The sequence below is a fragment of the Myxine glutinosa genome, chromosome 3, assembly GCF_964187855.1.
Source record: "Myxine glutinosa chromosome 3, kmMyxGlut1.1, whole genome shotgun sequence".
In the NCBI taxonomy this organism is placed as follows: domain Eukaryota; kingdom Metazoa; phylum Chordata; class Myxini; order Myxiniformes; family Myxinidae; genus Myxine; species Myxine glutinosa.
In genome coordinates, this window is record NC_136263.1 from 66,032,238 (window position 1) to 66,052,716 (window position 20,479).

The 20,479-nt window shown below is 47.7% G+C and overlaps 1 protein-coding gene and 1 long non-coding RNA gene across 3 annotated transcripts in view; one reads left to right on the forward strand and one right to left on the reverse strand.

Annotated features, from left to right (window-relative positions):
* The window catches only part of LOC137423495 (uncharacterized), a 76,798-nt gene that overhangs the window by 29,297 nt on the left and 27,022 nt on the right, over positions 1-20,479 (forward strand). The window lies entirely within an intron of this gene.
* The window catches only part of LOC137423492 (extracellular calcium-sensing receptor-like), an 89,075-nt gene continuing 87,594 nt past the window's right edge, over positions 18,999-20,479 (reverse strand). The window contains exon 9 of the mRNA XM_078774151.1: positions 18,999-19,702. Within this exon, the coding sequence (XP_078630277.1) occupies positions 19,227-19,702 (476 nt within the window). The 3' untranslated portion in view covers positions 18,999-19,226. The remainder of the gene's footprint in view (positions 19,703-20,479) is intronic.

The following is a 20,479-nucleotide window of genomic DNA, read 5'->3' on the forward strand; positions in this document are numbered from 1 at the left end:
CAGTATTTCACACAAGACACACCCTAACGGCTAACAATCACAGCTTCTCATCATTGCAAGCCCAGCCCCACGAGTGTACCATCATTAAATAATCCACCCCATGAGTGTAACACACTCCACTGTACCTGCGATCTGTTTTTAAAATTCCTCGGCCATTTCAACCAGAAGCAATCAGCATGCAATCACTTGCCAAGTCAGCTGTCAGCCGTTCCTTATCACCCATTTCGTTGGAGTGCTTGCTGGAGTGCTTAAGCCGCTTCGCGAGGGTACTTAATTAATTAGTCACAACTGTGTTAAAAGTTTAGGTATATTAAAAACACCCTTTTTGAATGTGATCAACCACCACTTGGTGAACGCTATTCAGGCTGCTTTTGCAAGCCATGGCGTTACAGTAGACAGAGTTCCCTTTTTGTTTTTATTCAGGCTTCTTTTGCAAGCCATGGCGTTACAGTAGAGAGAGCTCCCTTTTTGTTTTTATGTACCCATTTTTTTATTGACTAACAATTTTGTGCGATGTTCTAACCCTTCCCTCCCTCCCCCTTCCCTCCACCCACCCTCTTCCACGGAGGTATATAATAAACCTGGAGAGCCAATGACGGCTGTCGGCTGAAGCTAGCGGAAGTTGCTTGGCGGCCATATTGGGAAGCCGATTGTGTCCGCGTCCGTGTTTGATCTCACAATCAGCTGATCTCACAATTTCTGATTCATTTTGGATGCTTACCGACTGTAAGGAGTTTTATTTGTGAACGCGCTGTTTCAAAATACCACAGTGTGTTGCATTTGACTGCACAAATACCTCAGAGAAGGCCTCCACATGCACATTTCACAAGTAAGTGACAAACCGCGATCGCGGGTGTTCTGCTTTTTCAGTTTTTGGCGTGGTCACGGTGGTGGGGCTAGGTAATTAAGTTTCTGTAACGAACTCAAGCAGACTCCATCGTGCCGGAAGCGGAAAGCGCGTTTATTGACGCGGTGATGATTCACTCGTGTCTGACGAATAAGCGCGTCCGATAAACCACAACAACAATGCAAATACAAGTCAGAATAATACGTTACATCCTCCTTTCTTTCAAGGAAGCCACTTTAAAGGAAACCAGCAAAGCAAATAACTCTATAAAGTAAAACTTACAATGAATTCATTAACAAACAGCATCACATTCAGATCACGTGAATCAATTGATTTAAATTTAAAGATCCAGACGTCTGGGAGGGTTAACCGCTCTGCCGCTCCTTGTGATGAACTTGGTATTTCTGGGAGATGCAGTGGCTCGAGGCGATGACACTGTTGGGAGACTTTGGGATTCAGATGCTTGCTCACTTGGACTTGGGGACTTGCAGCAGTTCCCCACTGGGGTGTCCTGTTGAGTGGTGGGATCAGGGAAGTCCCTCATGTCCTGGGAAGAGTAAAAGCGAGAGAGTGGCTGACTTCCCACCGGGCCAACATTGGCTGAATGAGGCACTCTGCGGAGATGGAGCCTGTTACGCCGGTACACATTGTTTGGGGTCCTCAGCAAATATGACCGGGGGCTGTTGTGGCGCGCCTCAACTACAGCCGGAATCCAATGCCTGGCCTCCGGGTTTGGCAACATCCTAACACTGTCTCCCGGCTGGAGCGGTGGCAAATCTGACATAGATGGCTTGTCATGATAGTATTTTTGTTTCTCCTTCTGTGTGTCAAGGCGTGATCTCACAAGGTGATGGTCATACCGCGCAGGCATGAGAAGAGTGCGGTTGCAAGGCAGTGTGTTTCTGGGGCGTCTTCCCATTAGGAGCTGAGCCGGGGACAAGTTTATTCCTTCAAGTGGAGTGGTGTGGTAGTCTAGCAGGGCTAAGTACTTATCTGCTGACTTCTTCCAGAGCCTTTTCACTGTCTGGATCGCTCTTTCTGCCTCTCCATTGGCACGTTGGTGCTTGGGGGACACAATGTCGTGAGTTATGCCATATTCTTTGCAAAACTGAGAAAATTCCTCTGACGTGTACTGACTTCCGGAATCGCTTCGCAGCTTCTCTGGAATACCATGTCGACAAAACTGCTGCTTGAGAGCTTCGATTACAGAGCGAGCTGTAATGTCCTTGAGGCAATCCACCTCCACAAACTTGGAGTAATAATCGACCGTGAGCAAATACTGCTTTGATTCGAAGTCAAAAACGTCGCTTCCAACTTCAATGAATGGAAGATCAGGCGTGTAAGTCGGCAAGAGAGGCTCCCGTTGCTGAGCGCTTTGATACTCTGCACACTTGCAACAATTCCGTACAGTTTCTTCGATGTCAGAGTTCATTGAGGGCCAATACATGACCTCGCGAGCACGCTGCTTACACTTGTTCACTCCGAGGTGCGATTCATGAATCAAGCTCAGCATTCTGGGTCTGAGGCTTGGCGGGATGACAAGGCGCATGCCTTTGTAGACAACACTGTCTGAGACTGCCAATTGCGTTCTGGAGTCAAAGTACGGACGGACCTGTGCTGGGACTTCCTTTCGGGAGTCAGGCCATCCACTTGCAATGACACCGCAGAGAAGGCTCATTTGACTCAGAGTAGCTTCCTGGATTTCGAGGTATTTCCCACTCGTGATCGCAAGGAACTGGAACATGTTCACAGGCTCAAGGTCTTTCCCAGCTTCTGAGTCGGTGTCCGGTAGAGGTGCACGGGACAATGTGTCGGGGAGCACCATCTCAGAACCACGGCAGTAGTTAACCTCCAAGTCATACCGTTGAAGCTTGAGCAACATACGCTGTAAACGCATGGGAGAAGATAGGAGAGGCTTCTTGAAGATTTCCTCAAGGGGTTTATGGTCATTATATACCACTACTGATTTTCCAAAGATATAGTAGTGAAATGCTTCTGTTGCATGGACGATTGAGAGCATTTCCTTCTCAATCATAGCGTAGCGACACTCAGTATCGGTCATACTGCGTGATGTGAACGCTATAGGGTTGCCATTCTGGAGCAAACAGGCTCCTACAGCGTTTTGGCTGGCATCGGCTTGTATTTCAACTGGCTGACTTACATCGTAGTACTGAAGGACCGGGGCCGAAATACATGCTTGCTTCAGCTTCTTGAAGGACAGCTCCTGAGCTGACTGCCAGGAGAACTCCACGTCCGCCTTGCAGAGATCACGGAGAGGCTTGCTTGTGTCACTTAGGTTGGGAATAAACTTCCCTAAATACTGAACGAATCCAAGGAAGCGCTTGACGCCTTGTTTGTCTGTTGGACGTGGCATTTTCTCAACTGCCTTCGTCTTGAATGGATCTGGTAGCACTCCTTCTGCAGTAAGCAGGTGGCCTACATAAGGGACTGAGGTTTGCCGGATGAGGCATTTTCGGAAGTTTAGTTGCAGGTTATAACTTGTAGCTCGTTGCATAACTCGCTTCAGTACACAGTCGTGGTGGGTGATGTCACGACCAGCAACTAAAATGTCATCCATTACCGCTGTTGCCCATTCTATCCCTTCTAGCATCTGGTCCATGATTCGCTGGAATATCTCCGGCGAGCACCTCAATCCATAAGGGAGACGCAGCCAGCGGTATCTCCCTACAGGTGTATTGAACGTGGTCAAGAATGAAGAAGGCTCGTCAAGGCGAATTTGCATGAACCCACTGCGGGCGTCAAGCACAGAAAATACTTTGGCTCCAGGGATTTGAGCTAAAACTTCCTGAACAGTTCTCATTGGGTAGTGCTCACGTTTTGTGCACTTGTTTAAGTCTTTGGGGTCTATACAGATGCGGACTTTGCCGTTGCGAAGAGCTACTACCATGGAACTCACCCACTCAGTTGGTCGTTCTACCTTCGCGATGTGACCTTCGGTGACCATCTCTTGTAGCTTGTCAACTATTTGCTCTCTCAATGCTGCAGGCTGTCTGCGAGGAGCGTGAACTACTCCCTGTGACCCTTCTACAAGCTTGATCCGATAAGTTCCGGGAAGAGTTCCAGTTGTCTTGGCAACTTCTGGAAACTCAGAGATTACTGCTTCCTGAGACACATTGACTAGAGGCTGAACAAGAGACAACTTATCGAGCTTGACAATGAGGCCTAGGGCTTCCGAGGTAGCGCCTGACATTACATTCTCCTGATCGAGGTCAATGACCTCAAAACTGGCTCTAACGGTCTTGTTTTTGTGAGAGAGAGGGAGTGTCATGGTACCGACAGGATGGATAGTATGGTTCGAGTATGTTTTAAGAACTTTATGCGACGATTGTAGATCGCCTGCGAGGTGCTGGACTAACTGGTAGTCGTTGAGTGTTAGTGTGTTGCACCTTGCACCCGTGTCAATCCGGAACCGAGTCGGCTGACCCAGCAACGTGACGGTCTGTGCCCACTTGTCATGAGTAGCCGTATTGATGCTTGGTTGTAGAGCGGAGATCCTTAAAATTTCAGATTCCTTGACGAGTTCTTGAGGAAGATCTACATGATCTAGACTGGTCTCCTCATCAAGGGACTTTAGGTCGCGGTCTCTTCCGACACGCCGCAAACCAGTGACCAGGCTTCTTGCAGTAGGAGCAGCTAGAATTAATTGCTGGACACTTGGCTTGCCTGTGCACTGACTGGCCACATTTGCTGCAGGGACCGTCATTCCGAAACCGATTCTCAGCTTTGAACAGCTCGGTGGCTTGTGTATGCCTATCAGGCTTGCTCTTACAACGTTGAGTCTGGTGCTGAGTTCGTTCGTTTTCAGATCTGAGGGCTGAGATGAGAGCATCTTCATCTCGGACTATTCTCATATGTTTCTGCGAGAGCTCTAGCTGTTGGCCAATTTCTATAGCTTTAGCTAGTGAGAGCTCCTCACCCCTATCGAGTAATTTCTCTTGGACCCTCTTATCATGGCTGCCATCAATGATGCAATCGACGATTATGTCGTCTGGGTCTTGGTAATCGCAATCCATGAGAATTATCCTCAGATCTTTTATGAAATGATCAAAAGACTCACCACTCCGCTGGCGCCTTTGTTTCAGTCGGTGTCTGGCAACTCTTTTGTTCTTTCTGGGCTGCACATAGTTCTGGAATTTGTTCAGCACTTCCTGCGGGTCGTCTTTCTCTCCTTCCTCCCAAGATAGAGTTTGGTAGATTTGACGACCTTGTTCGCCGATCCACGTTCCGAGCCATCCTGCTTGACGAGGCTTCGTTATGTCTGCGAGCGGCCCTGACAAGACAAAACTGACGTGATTTCTGAACCGGCAAAACTCCTGGTAGAGATCCAGACTCTCCCAGTCGATCGAGGGATGATCAAAGTTCGGAGATGCCATATTTATGGAGACGAATGGCGGCTTATGGCGTGAATATCAACGAACTTCTGACACCATGTAACGAACTCAAGCAGACTCCATCGTGCCGGAAGCGGAAAGCGCGTTTATTGACGCGGTGATGATTCACTCGTGTCTGACGAATAAGCGCGTCCGATAAACCACAACAACAATGCAAATACAAGTCAGAATAATACGTTACAGTTTCAATGAAGTTTCAATGAAGTTTGAACACTGTGTTTGAATTTGATGATGTTAGACCACGCGCAGGGTGTGCAATACGACACAGATCTCAAATATAACTGTATTGTGTATTCACTAGGGCTATGTGAGTATGTCAGACTGATGTCTGATTGACTCGTTCATTGATTCAGATTGAAGTATCGAGATTTCATGATCGAGGTTTCATGATCTGCATAGAGAGTGTCACAATTTTGTATTTCACATATGTCAAACCTGCCTCATCTCCCCTGCGATACCTGCTCACGTACAAAATGAGCCAAGACCACATTGAACTTTTCTTTGGAGCGGTCCGCATTGCATGTGGAAGTGGGAATAACCCAACGGCCCGGCAGTTTGTTGCCGCATATAAGCGCCTCTTGATGCGACATGACATCAAGTCTGCAAGTGGGAACTGTTCTGCACAGGACTCAACCAGAATCCTGAATGCGGCTTCCTTCAAGTGCGTTGCAAAGCAGGCTGTGCCTGACGAGAGTCACGACATGTTGGTGGCCAGACGATACGACCTGGAGCTGAGATCGCCGGCAAAAGAGGACCACGACTATGCGGATATTCCAAATTTTGAGCAACTTTCCATCTTTACAGAGTCATGTGTTGGCTATATTGCCGGCTATGTGGTGAGGATGGTGAGGAAGACTCTGAAGTGTAGCCAATGTCTTTCTGCATTGACCAGTAACAACGAAGAATGGCAAACCACACCAATGTACAGCCTGATTGTTACCAAGAACAGGGGTGGCCTCATAGTTCCCTCGCACAGTGTTGTTCGTGTCTGTGAGGCGACTGAACGCTGTGTCAAGAGGCTCCTGGCTGTAACCAATGGCAAAATGCCTCGTGAAAGTGGGATAAGAGCGGCAATTTCCACTTCTGTCCTTTCTGAGGTCGGTCCGTCTACATTTGCTTCCTTGGATCGGCACATGTTTGACTGTGAGGCAGACAGCAACCATGTGTTTGCTTTAATACATTCTGTATCACAATCATACAGCAAGATACGTTTCCATCATGTTGTGAGAACACTCGATGATGACATGAAGGAAGAGCGCATCAGGAAAAAATATTGCAAACTGGTCCTGTTTGCTCACCAGTGAGGCAACACCAGAGCAAGCTGAAATATAAGAGCGACCTCATCTCTACATGGTAGTCGCGTGAATTGTGCAGAATTGTGCATAAATATATATCGGTGTTTAGTTGTGGAAGATGTAGTCCTGTAGGTATATCTATTGATTTATGTTTTAATACTGGAAGAGTAAGTCGGGCTGGAAGCTCAAGAAATATGTATTTCTACTTTGTTTGGTGACTTGAGTACCGATACGTTTGTTTGAAAAGCAATGAAGTACCTGGTCCAGTAGGCCTACTTTTGGTTGCAATTTATGATGTTCATGCAAGTGCATTTTCAATGTATTTAAGTACAATTGGCATTACTTTTTCATTATGTCCATGTTTATATCATTGTTTGATATGGGATGAATTGCTTTGAGGTATGTGGAATAAGTTGTGGGTGTTATGTTCACTGCAAAATTGCCTGTGTAGAACAACTGATCAAACATGTATTAACTGTCCTGCATTGTTTTCAAAAACTCGTGAACTTTGGTCAACCATTAACCATGGAAAATTAAAGATTTGTGTTCACAGATAGTTCATAGAACAGTGGCAAGCAGATCTTATCTGATGGTATATCTGTGAACACAAATCTTTAATTTTCCATGGTTAATGGATAGTTGCCCTTTGTCTGATATGGCGAGTTCACCAACACTTCGTGTAAATATTTAAACTGTAAAAGATGTGTTGCATGAGATGTCTATATCTCCGCTCCATTATTCATGTAACAATTACCATGTCCTGCTGAACGTTCCATTGCAACATGTAAGTCTTGTATGTTATGAATAGCAAAAACTTCCGAAACCCAAGAATTGTGTGGGTTAACTACATGACAGCGTTTCATGTCATTTATGTGACTGACTCACTGTTGATGTGTTGCTGACCCATGTCAGTGTAGAATAAACTCTGGTTATCATTATATCTGCGTGGTTTCTAACATCTCGGTAATAGAAACATACACATCTTAGTTACAATATAATGACTGAATTAAGTAACATCATATAACATGACAACAAATCAGATCTTTATATTGAGGAATATTATAGAACAAGCCAAAGAATGGCAAACGACGATGTACCTCAATTTTATAGATTTCTAGAAAGCTTTCGACTCCTTGCCCAGAGAAAGTCTGGGTCATAATGAAGAAATACAGCATACCTGGAAAATTAGTGAACCTTGTAAAAGCCCTTTACCAAGACTTTCAATGTGCGGTCGTCGACCAAGGTGAAACAACAGAATGGTTCAAGGTGAAGACAGGAGTTAAACAGGGGTGTAACATGTCAGGATTCTTATTCCTACTAGTGGGTGATTGGGTCATGAGAAGAACGATAAAGAACACCGAGCGGTAATTTTGGGCACTTTTTTTTCAAACAAGCTCTAAACCATTGGATTCCCCAGGAAAAATGCGTCTAGAATCAACTTCAAACTTAATGAACACCATTTCCTTAAAGAACGGGATTCTGAGCCCGAATATCAGTTCAAATATTAGTATTCTATATTAATTAAATAGTCGGCGGTCCTAAAATTCGCTCCAGCTGCATCATCAGTGCGCCACGCCTTTGCTTTGACAGGCTTTGTTTACAAAACAATCGGCTTCCCAATATGGCCGCCAGACTATTTCCAGTGGCTTCACGGCGGCTAATGCTGCGAGGTGGCCAATTGGCTCTCCATATTATATACCTCCGTGCCCTCTTCCCACTCCTCCTCCCCTTCCCCTTTCCTTCTCCTCCCCCTCCATCCTTTCCTCCCCACCTCTCTCCCTCCTCTCCTCCCCCTTCTCTCTCTCTCTCTCCTCTCCTCCCCCTTCTCTCTCTCTCTCTCCTCTCCTCCCCCCCTCTCTCTCCCTCTCCTCTCCTCCCCCCCTCTCTCTCCCTCTCCTCTCCTCCCCCCCTCTCTCTCCCTCCTCTCCTCTCCCCTTCCCTCTCCCTCCTCTCCTCCCCTCCTCTTTCTTCATATTACCATCAGGAAATGACTCATTGACATTATTACCCAGGCAACGCCGGGTACTTTTACTAGTATGTATGTATATGTATATGTATATATGTATATGTATGTATATGTATATATATATATATATATATATATATATATATATATATATATATATATATATATATATATATATATATATATATATATGTATATATTGTTGCGAATATGGAATTTGGCCTCCATATCCGCTTGTAAATATTCCCCTATTTCTCCAATACTCCCCAACTTTCCCCAATCCCCCATTCCCTAGTCCCATTGCATGTAAATAACACTCAGCAGAGCCGACCTTCCCCTTATTCCCCCATTAAATGTCGTGCCCAGGTCCACCGCACCACACGTAGACCACTTTCGGACATCTTCCTAGTTATTCTTAATCTATGTCAGTTAAGGACTCGTTTCCATTAATTCTGACTCTTCGTTGCACCAGAATGTGATTATATGGCATCAGTAGTGAGTTTAGGACCTTTCCCATACCTCCTTCCATCTTCTTCCCCAACAATTACAACAACAACAGAGGAGATGGCGGCGGCGCGGGGGAGGATGCGTCCTCACACCGGCTCGATTAGCGCCATTGACCACGCGCTCCACGGGGTTACCACGGAGGGGCTGGCTGTCAGCTCCTCCTCAAGGGCGGAGCCTGGTAACCCCCCGCACCCAATCAGAAGGGCGGACCGATTCCATCTGGGGCGGCGCTAACGAGCCGAGGGCGTATCACTCCCCGCCGGATATACGCGGCCCCGCGCCGGATGTGACGTGAGATGCGCCCCCAGCTGGAGAAAGAACGTTGCCTGCGATCGCTGAGAGGAAGAGGACCCGCCTGAGAAAGAACGTCCCCTCCGAGCGCTGTGACCTCCCCGCATCTTTGGACCGGACTGTACCCTGCTTTGAGCCAAGAGTGCACCTTGAGCCATCGATACCCGCTTTCCTGCCATCAACCCCCGTGTGAGTCAGCCGTTGTCCCGTTTGTCTGTCGTCTGTCCGGGGTTAATATAAGAGTGTGTCTAAGTGCCTGTCTTTCTGTGATATACCTCTAGCCCCTGTAATCTAACCTTTCCGTACGAATATAATTGAGAATCGAAACATTGGTGTCTGTCATTATAATTCAGCCGTGTGTCTTCTTTTCCTTTATTGATCCAGCGTAGCGCGGCTCCGTCAACGTCGAGTACAATCGGGTAATTTGTGCGGACACGACGGCCATTCCGCTCGGCCCACCTTAACATCAAAGTCGTGTCTGTAACAATTGGTTGTCAGGAGTTGGATTCGAACCTGGGACTAAATTTATTTAGCCCAAATTTTGGACACCAATTGTGTTAGTACAGTAACAATTGGTGTCGAGGAGTGAGATTCGGACCCGGGACTAAATTAGTTAGGCCCAAATTTTGGGAGGGAAAATCGATTCGGAGTGCGTACTGCGCTCGACAAAATCGATCCGGAGCGCGGTCCCGCGGTTACTGCGCTCGACGAAATTATAACAGCAAAATTTGGATTTGTGTTACGAAACTCGAATTTTGGAAGTCGCGCTATGGCGGATCAAGACGGCTGGGGTCCGGTAGGGGAGAGTGAATCAGGGTCGGTCCAGGACCAAATTGAGGGACGCGAGGAGAGCGAAGCAGTGAGGGCGGCAGGGTCGCAAAATAGCGTTGTCACGCACGAGGTGGCCACGGCGTCCACGCCCGCGGCAGCGCCCCTGGTGGATTCGAACCTTTTCCTCCTGCAAATGAGGGCCCTTATGGAACAAATGGTGGGAATGAGGGCTGATAGTGAGCGGTTGGGAAACCAAATGGGGGTAATGGGGAACCGGATGGATGCTCAGAGTGAGCAATTGGGGGTAATGGGAAACCAAATGGGGGTAATGAGGGACGAAGCGAGGGGTACCAGTGAGGGATTAGACAATAATTTTAAGGGATTAGACAATAATTTTAAGGGATTAGACAATAATTTTAAGGGATTAGACATGAAATTTGGGAAATTAGACGATAGATTAGGGGAAATACAGGAGGGGTTAACGGGGGTAGAAAACAGAATGGCCGCTCAAGAGAATCAAATGGAAGGGATGCAAAAAGGGTTAGAGGGGTTAGAAAACACCATGGAAGGCAAATTGAGGGACATGAGGGACCAAGCGGAAAGGGAAGTTAACCAAATGGGGCAGCAGATAGAGGGGGTCAGAATGGGGGTAGAAGCCAAACTGGATGCTCACAGGGAGGAAATGGAGCAGATGAGGGTGGCATCTGGGCAGGAGATGCAAGTGATGGGAGAAGAGATCAGAAGAGGAGTGAGTGAGGAGGTCGGAGGAGTGCGCGAGGAGGTGAGGCATTGTAAGGAGCACATGGAGAAGGAGGTGAGAAAGGGGACTGTAAAGTTACAAGGGGGCATAGAGGTCCTGACGCAGGAGGTGGAACAGCTGACGGAGGGACAAAAAGGACTAACGGAGCAGGTTCAAAGGAACACTGCGGTATTGGGAGGTTTAAAAGCGACACAAAACGACATAAAAAACGACTTGATAGCGACGAAGAGGGAATGTCAGATGGTACGAGAGGGACTGACAACGAGGTTGGACGAGGTGGTAGAGGTAATGGAGACGAAGGACCGGCAGGTGAGGACGCACATGGAAACGGTCAAGGTAGCCTTGGAGGAAGAACTTAAAGGGGCGCACGAGGAGATGAAGGAGGTGAAGCAGAAATTAGAAGAAGTGGAAGAGGGGGTGAGCGAAATTAAAAAGCGACGGAGAGAGGATAAGAAAGAGATAAAAGAGGAGGTAAAAGAATTGGTCCAGAGTCTGTGTTCGGATCGTGATGATGTGCTCATTAACCGGATGAGGGATTCGCAGGTGATGGAGGAGAAGCGAAGAGGAAGAGGACCCGGTGTAAGTGGTGACCAATATGGTCGTGCGTATGATGCGCCAGGGGATTTAATAAGCTTGGGGGTCGAGATGGACCCGAGTGTTCGTGAGAGGCCGTGGGTGAAGTGTGCAACAGGTCTGGTGTGCGAAAAAGGAGGTGTGCAAGAAAGTCCGACTCTGGGGTGTGTGAGGAAAAAGTGCGTGCCAAGGAGTGAGGGTGCTGGCGAGAGTGAGTCGGTCGTAGCGCGTGTGCGAGGGAGCACGTGGAAGCGCGGTGTGGTGAGTGTTACAGAGGGTGTAACGGGAGAGTGTGCGCGAGAAAGGTGTGTGACGGACAGGTGCATGGGGAAAGAGTGCGCTGTCAAAGGCAAGGAAGAATGCACACCTGTGGTGAGTGTTACAGAGGGTGTAACAGGAGAGTGTGCGCGAGAAAGGTGTGTGACGGACAGGTGCATGGGGAAAGAGTGCGCTGTCGGGAGTAAGGGTGAGTGCGTTGTCACGAGTGGAGGTGAGAGTAGTGAGAGTGACAAGGAGAGTGAGTTGGTTGTGACAGGTGAGCGAGGATGTACACCTGGGATGGAAGGATGCACACCTGGAATGGTAGAGCGTGAGTGGGAATGCACGCTGGAGTTGGTGGTGAGGCACGTGGTTGGGTGTGCGAATGAGGGCACACCTGTGATTGTCACAGAGGAGGTGACCGAGGAGGGGGCGCGAAGAGGTGTATTGGTGAGGTGTGCTACCAACGAATGTGTGCCAAAGTGTTCGGTGGTCAGGTGTGTGACCAAGGCTGTGAGTGGAATGGGTGTACCTGGGTGTGTAAGGCACGGTACAAGGAGAATGGGAACAGCTGCATGTATGAGCAAGGAACGGGCTGCGGGGTGTAAGCATGCAGGTGAAGCATCGACGTTACACGGGTTAAAGGTCAGGTCGACTTTTAGCCGAAGCGGGCCCTCGGTGCGTGCCGGGCTTCGCGTGCCGCGAGAACCAGCGGGGATCCGAGCCACGGCGGGTTCAAAAGGACCGCCGTGCGCGATCCGTGCTGGGCCTCGCTTTGAACGTCCGTGCTCCACTAGGCGGAGCGGGCGGCCCGATAGAAAGAGTCGTCATGGCGACCACTTTTTGTTGAGGAATTCCGGCAGGTCGAGATCGGGACATTGGATGGCTCCGTGCCGAGAAGGTGCGTGGGATCTCTGGCCGGGTAAACCTCCTTCCCTGCACCGAAGGCAGGATGCAGCCAGCCACTGGCACAGAACAACCAGCATCCATTGCTTGGCTTTACGAAGCCGGGCTTTGGACGGGAATTGGCGCACCGAGAGGTATTAGTGAGTAGACGGGTGATGAGGTTAGTGTTTTGGACCCAAAATTGGAGAAAAACAAAATTTGGTGATTGGCAAAGGATTGGCAGTAGTGATTGGCAGATGATGAGTAGGATTGGCAAATTTTTGATTTGTTGAAATTTGACGTGCAAAATTGATAGTGAGAGACCCCCGATGTGGTGGGATGGCAAATCCACCATCCCTCACAGGTGGGGGCAAAGGAGCAATAGTTTATGGGGTGTATGGCAGTGAAAACTAGCCCGGGTGGGTTAGGTTATATTGATAGGGCCCTAGAAGATGACAGTAGGTAACGTTAAGTTTAGTTAGTGACTGATACCTGTAGTGGGGACGCAGGTAGATTAGGGTGGATGATAATGACGTGGGAGCGCAATAGTTTAGAAGGGACGACTGGGAAGCGCAAGTTTCAGAAGGGAGTAGTTAGCTGAGATGATGCCGTGTGTGTGAGAATTGAACAGGTGTGATTGCACAGGTGTGCAACTGGACAGGTGTGTGGAACAGTGTGTGAGTAATGAGTGTTGTGGATCAGCGCGAATGCGCTTGGGGAGAGAAGGGTGCAGGTGGCACCAGGTGTGAGAGCACAGGTGTGCAGGTACAGGTGTGTGGAGAGAGTTGGAGTAAGTGGTACGGAGTGGTGTGCATGGTGCGAAGGTGTGGATGGGGGAAGAGTGGACCCCTTTCACGAGTACCCGGGGCGGGTAGTGTAAGTGTTAGGTAGAGGGTATAGGTAAATTGTGGTTGGATATTGGCATCTGTGGTGCGGTTGCAGAATGGTGTTGTGAATGGGTGCATTAGTGTTGTGGAAATGGCTGGGCGTGTAGCCTGTTAGTGTGTGTAGTTGGTTGAGCACTCCACCACTGTGAGGATGTCGGCCAGGTGAGGCCGCAGGTGGGCTCTGGGAGCCGGTAGAGTTGTGGATGGGGCCCGAGGATCCGGAGGACGGACCCGGGTAGCCCAGTGCCAGAGAGGGCACCGAGTGGGGAGAGTGCCAGAGGGCCTTCCCCAGGTAGTTAGGTTAGGGTAAGGAGCAGGTAAGCTCGGAGGCAACTGCAGTGGTGGAGGTGTGCAGGTGGGTAGACCCACTGGGAGAGGTACACGCCGCAGCCCAGAAATTGTGCGAGGGCACCGGGAGATGAATCGGGGGAGTGAGACCCCAAATTGAAGAGCACCACAGTTTGGCCAATGGGAATTGGTTTTTAGAACCCATAGTGTAAGAGGGCCAATGGTTTGGCCGGAGGAAGACCCCGGGTAGTGTAAAGTTGTTAAAGTCATTTAGGAAATAGTTAGGATTGATGAACCTGTCGCACCATACGCAGCCACTTACCTGTGGTGATGATGATGACTCCACACCTGTGTTTTCTTGGTTTTGTTGCAGAAATGAGAATTGCTGTGGATTTGTGAGACGCATCACGACGTGGATGAGACATTGGGGTGATTCCATCTCTCCCTCCCTAGGAGGGACTGATGATGAATTGGTAATGGCAAATTTTGATGTTGAGTTGAAAATGGCAAATTTTGATGAGAGTTGAAAATGGCAAATTTGATTGGTTAGGAGGGAGAGAAGACGAATTTGGTTTATGGGAGGAACGGGGAAGACAGTAGGGATGTTTGTTGATTTGTAAAGTAGATGTTTATGGGTAGTGTTGTGTTTTGTGGATACAGTAAGGGGTAAGGGAGGGGCCATGTAGGTTACCTGGTGGGGGGGGGGGCGTACGATAGGAACGTACCTGTCTCACCTGGTTCCCATGTGCCCCCAGTGTGCATCACCTTACATTGCGTGCACTTTTGCGCCCTTACCACCTTACTCACTTGTCTGCTTCTTTTGTCTCCCACCTCCGAGGATCTGGCTTTGGGGTAGAGAGAGAGGAGAGAGAGGTGCTGGCTGCGCAGTTGTGGGCCTGCACTTTCGCTGTTTGCTGCCGGGATCGATACACCATATGGACCGCAATGTTTGTGGCCACCCACAATGGACCGCAGTTCGTTTGCGGCCAAGCACCACCCGGGGATGGACCTATGGGTCAACGTGGCACCTATGCCATACAGGTGAACCACTTTTAGTTAACACCAAGTGCACCACAAGAAGAGCAAGAGACACCTGCAGGGTTAGGGGTTGTCGAATTTATTTTTATTCCAATGAACAATGGTGACTGCACCGATTGGTGGTGGGGTGGTGCTTTTGATGCTCGGGAAGGGTGCTCTGCACGTTATTAAAGGCCGTCGGCCACAGAGCACTCGTGGGTTGGTGTATCGATGCTGGCAAGCGCGCTCTCTCTATGCATAACATCTGCATGTGTCCCTCCAAAAACAGGTCCTGGATCGTAGTGTAAATAGCAGCGTAGTCGTGTAAATAATGCTCCCTACCGGCTGTATGTGTAGTTTGAGAATTCTTTCCGGATTCGGTTATCCTGTGGGTGTGTTTCTGTGAGGAGAAGGGTGCAACGTCGCAGGGGGACATATTTACTCATTTGTGAATATCTGTAAAACTGTCGCACTCAGGGTAGAGTTAATAGTAGAGGGAACTACATTGCGTGCCACACTAAAGTAGGTAAAAATTTATCGGGTCGGGACGCCCCGAGGGTAGAGAAAGGTGCAATGTTGCGAATATGGAATTTGGCCTCCATATCCGCTTGTAAATATTCCCCTATTTCTCCAATACTCCCCAACTTTCCCCAATCCCCCATTCCCTAGTCCCATTGCATGTAAATAACACTCAGCAGAGCCGACCTTCCCCTTATTCCCCCATTAAATGTCGTGCCCAGGTCCACCGCACCACACGTAGACCACTTTCGGACATCTTCCTAGTTATTCTTAATCTATGTCAGTTAAGGACTCGTTTCCATTAATTCTGACTCTTCGTTGCACCAGAATGTGATTATATGGCATCAGTAGTGAGTTTAGGACCTTTCCCATACCTCCTTCCATCTTCTTCCCCAACAATTACAACAACAACAGAGGAGATGGCGGCGGCGCGGGGGAGGATGCGTCCTCACACCGGCTCGATTAGCGCCATTGACCACGCGCTCCACGGGGTTACCACGGAGGGGCTGGCTGTCAGCTCCTCCTCAAGGGCGGAGCCTGGTAACCCCCCGCACCCAATCAGAAGGGCGGACCGATTCCATCTGGGGCGGCGCTAACGAGCCGAGGGCGTGTCACTCCCCGCCGGATATACGCGGCCCCGCGCCGGATGTGACGTGAGATGCGCCCCCAGCTGGAGAAAGAACGTTGCCTGCGATCGCTGAGAGGAAGAGGACCCGCCTGAGAAAGAACGTCCCCTCCGAGCGCTGTGACCTCCCCGCATCTTTGGACCGGACTGTACCCTGCTTTGAGCCAAGAGTGCACCTTGAGCCATCGATACCCGCTTTCCTGCCATCAACCCCCGTGTGAGTCAGCCGTTGTCCCGTTTGTCTGTCGTCTGTCCGGGGTTAATATAAGAGTGTGTCTAAGTGCCTGTCTTTCTGTGATATACCTCTAGCCCCTGTAATCTAACCTTTCCGTACGAATATAATTGAGAATCGAAACATTGGTGTCTGTCATTATAATTCAGCCGTGTGTCTTCTTTTCCTTTATTGATCCAGCGTAGCGCGGCTCCGTCAACGTCGAGTACAATCGGGTAATTTGTGCGGACACGACGGCCATTCCGCTCGGCCCACCTTAACATCAAAGTCGTGTCTGTAACAATATATATATATATATATATATATATATATATATGTGTATATATGTATATATATATATATATATATATATATATATATATATATATATATATATATATATATATATATATATATATATATATATATATATATATCTGGAACAATTAAAAGTAATGCTACCATTTGTGCCACGGGTATCTCAAAGGATTGGCAGGATTTTGAGACCGGTCGGGGTGAGGGTTAACTACCAAACTATATACACCTTGAGACGTGCACTGACCAACGTCAAAGACAAAAGACTGAAGAATGATTGCACAGGTGTGGTATACACCATTCCATGTGACTGTGGTGGAGAATACATAGGCGAGACTGGAAGAACCTTAGGCCAGCGCATTAATGAACACCACAAGGCCTTTTAGTGTAGCAGCATAGCAAACCTGTTGTGCATTTTGTGATACAAGCACCAAATTTGGCACAAATGTACATTAATATGTTGCGAACATTTTCAGATATTGGGCCACTTGAAATTCCGTAATTTTTTTTTTCAAATTTCGTAATTTCAAATTTTTCGGGTGACACCGTCACAATTTCGGTCTTCGAGGCCGGCCGATATAATGGGGCGGCTTAGCCCAAATATTCAAAAGAATTGTGCATTTTGTGATACAAGCACCAAATTTGGCACAAATGTACATTAATATGTTGCGAACATTGTGTGGTCAGCAATGAAGACGAGAGTCTGAATTACATGTATGCAAAAGACCTTGTGAACCAGTGAAGCAAATACACGGGTAAGCATGAATTAAATCTAGGGCATGATATAATTTCCATGATGTTTACCTCTACACTCAATGGTGGAAGGAGGTAATGTTTTGATCCCAGCTTGTCTGTATGTCTGTTTGTCTGTTAGTCCACAAAATTCCAGACAAAGCTTGTAGTAGTGGTAGTTGTAGTGGTAGTGGTGATAACAGAAATTGTTATATAGAACTGAACTTATATTATTATTATATGCAGAAAATAACTTCATTTCTATATGCCCTGCAGTGGACAGGTTAATTGGTTTATGCACTGAAGGGGTCACCCTGGTGTGCACTGCTGTGTTCTGCCTCACTGAGTTGTTCAGGTATGATGTACTCAGCACAAGCTTCCGGTCGGCCCGGAGGTGGGGGTGCGGGGCCTGTCACGGAACGTCAAAACAAACGGCCTGCCGGGGCCGCCCAAAAGTCGGGCGTGAGGGGCGCGTCCACTAATGGAACGCCTCTCGCTTCCCAGATCGAGGGCCACGTGGTCAGGAGAACCTCGTCCCTTCCGGTCACACTTTGCCTATCGGCCGGCCTCGAAGACCGAAATTGTGACGGTGTCACCCGAAAAATTTGAAATTACGAAATTTGAAAAAATTTGAAAAAAAAAATTACGGAATTTCAAGTGGCCCAATATCTGAAAATGTTCGCAACATATTAATGTACATTTGTGCCAAATTTGGTGCTTGTATCACAAAATGCACAATTCTTTTGAATATTTGGGCTAAGCCGCCCCACTATTTGAGTGTAATCACCCAGAAAGATCTGCTATCGCCAAGCATGGAATAAGGGCGGGCCATGTTCCTCTATGGGACAATGTGAACGTGCTGGCGGCATCCCCGAACCGGGCCAGGAGGCGAATACTGGAGGCCTGGCACACTGGTCAAACGAGGGCACCATTGACAGAGGAGACTGTGGCGTTACCACAGGCATACGGACCTCTCGTGCATAAATACACCAGAGAGACACCGATGCTGGGAGGAGGACAAAGACAAAGTGGGACATAGCCGACACAGGCAACACGGACAACAAAATACAATACACCGCTCAAACACACACAAAACACTTGCAACATAAGCCGAGCATGGGTCTATGGTCACGAGGTCTCGCAACACAGCTTTGTGATTGGTTGATAGAATAGGCCCACCCCTCCCCCCAGGTATATCTAGGAGGAGGTGAACAAGGGAACTTCTCTTGATGAAGGCTAGTGGAGGCTCAGCGCTCGCTGGGTTGCTGGCCGAAACGTTGTTTTTTAAAGACAAAGCTATAGGTTGGAGAACGGAAAAATGGAGTGTGTGTGTGTGTGTGTGTGTGTGTGTGTGTGTGTGTGTGTGTGTGTGTGTGTGTGTGTGTGTGTGTGTGTGTGTGTGTGTGTGTGTGTGTGTGTGTGTGTGTGTGTGTGTGATTGATTGATTGATTGATTTCTAATCCTGGCTACCACTGGGTGGCGATATGCGATACACATTTACATAGAGAGAATTGGGGTCTTTCCCCTGAACCCTCTACCCTGTAGGTTTGTGTTTTTTTTCTAGTATCTCCATTTGCCAAGAGGATATGATGGGGTTACAAGCGATGGGGCCGATTCTATCGATGAATTGACAGACAGATTGGCAGACAGACAGACAAAACTTCATTTATATACGAGTATATAAAAAAGATTTGCAAACCTCATCACTCTCGATCAATTGATTCCCCTGTTATTTCAGGCTCGCAGTAATATAAGATAAGTGCATCATGTTCTGTGATGTCTCGTTAGGCCTCCATTGTGGTTCAGCCGTGATAAAACGAAGAAAAAAACATCCAATAGTTTGTTATTGCGAAAAAGTTTATTTCGTTTAAAGAATCAATGAATGGGATTGAGAAGTTCACATGATAGTGCTGTTGCTAAACTTAAATCTTCATATGTATATCAGCAAAAATATCCAGCTGGTCACCCAATCAAGTGCAAGAATGAGTTTGGCAGCTCGTTAAGGAATTGAACTAGATTTCTGCTTTATATCTTCAAAACAGATATTCATGCTCTGTGTGATACTTCTCAATGTACTTTGAATATTACAACGTAACACTTCGGTACAAAGAGACAACCGAGCAAGGTGTACGCTGTTGCTAAGACCGCAAACATCTCTGTGACGTCTTGGAAGCTGCCTTGGGTGCTACTGTAAGCTGGAAGGAAGGCCAAGGCAACCATGAAGCAAATGGTCATGCTAAAGTTGATAAACTTTGGCAAATTAAAGGCCATTTTGAGCTTGCGAGCCTTTAAGGTGAGGATGTAGCAGATACCAGTGAGAATACCAAGGTATATCAAGGCACTGATGGGCCAAGCTGGAGAAGTCCCGGTACAAGTCACAATGATGGCGCCAGGACGAATTCTGGTGTTTTCTACAACGCTCGAGGAACCTTTCAGGATCCAGAATAGGCACAGTACCACCTGAATAATTCCTGCAGTTCCGCTAAGAATGTGGATCACGTGCTTTGACTGACCCATCTCCATATCAGCAGGATGTCCTTCACCTGGCACACACACAACAGGAACAACATAGTTAAATAGAGAACTTAAAATCAATTAAGCAAAGCAAAATAATTGAACTAGTTATCTATTGCATTTGAAATTGAGCATTTCTCATAAGATATACCTGGTGTTGGCCTAATGGTTAGGGTGGTGGGCTTGGGATCCTAACGTCACGAGTTCGAATCCCGTTGGATTAACGCCAGGTGGGGTTGACTCAGCCTGTTCATCCTTCAGAGATTGGCAAAATGAGTACCAGATAACTGGTTATAGAAAGCCATTGCATCGTTTCTCAGCAACTGTTGGTCCAATTGACATGACATTTTACCATAGGACCGCCTCCACCTGTTGAATTTTATATTGATAATTATGACGCCATAGGTCACGTGGTACAGGCGCCATCTTGGAATCTTGGACGTTGCACCTCTATATTTCCGAAACCGCTCCATGGAAAAAATTGAAACATGGTGCGTTGTCAAGCACTCCCCATGGGGGATAAGATAGGTTAGTGATGATGTCATCAGCACCTTAATTATGACGTCATAATTCGACAGTACAATGCTTGATCTGATCAGTATGAATTTTTTTTCTCTGCAATTCTTGGTTCAATTGACACGAAATTTTACTATACGAGCACCTCCGCCTGTAGAATATTTTAATGATAATTATGACATCATTGGTCACGTGGTGCAGGCGCCATCTTGGAAAAACTTCGCACCTCAAAATCTCTGAAACCACTCCATGGAAAAAAATTTATACATAGCTCATTGTCAAGTATTCCC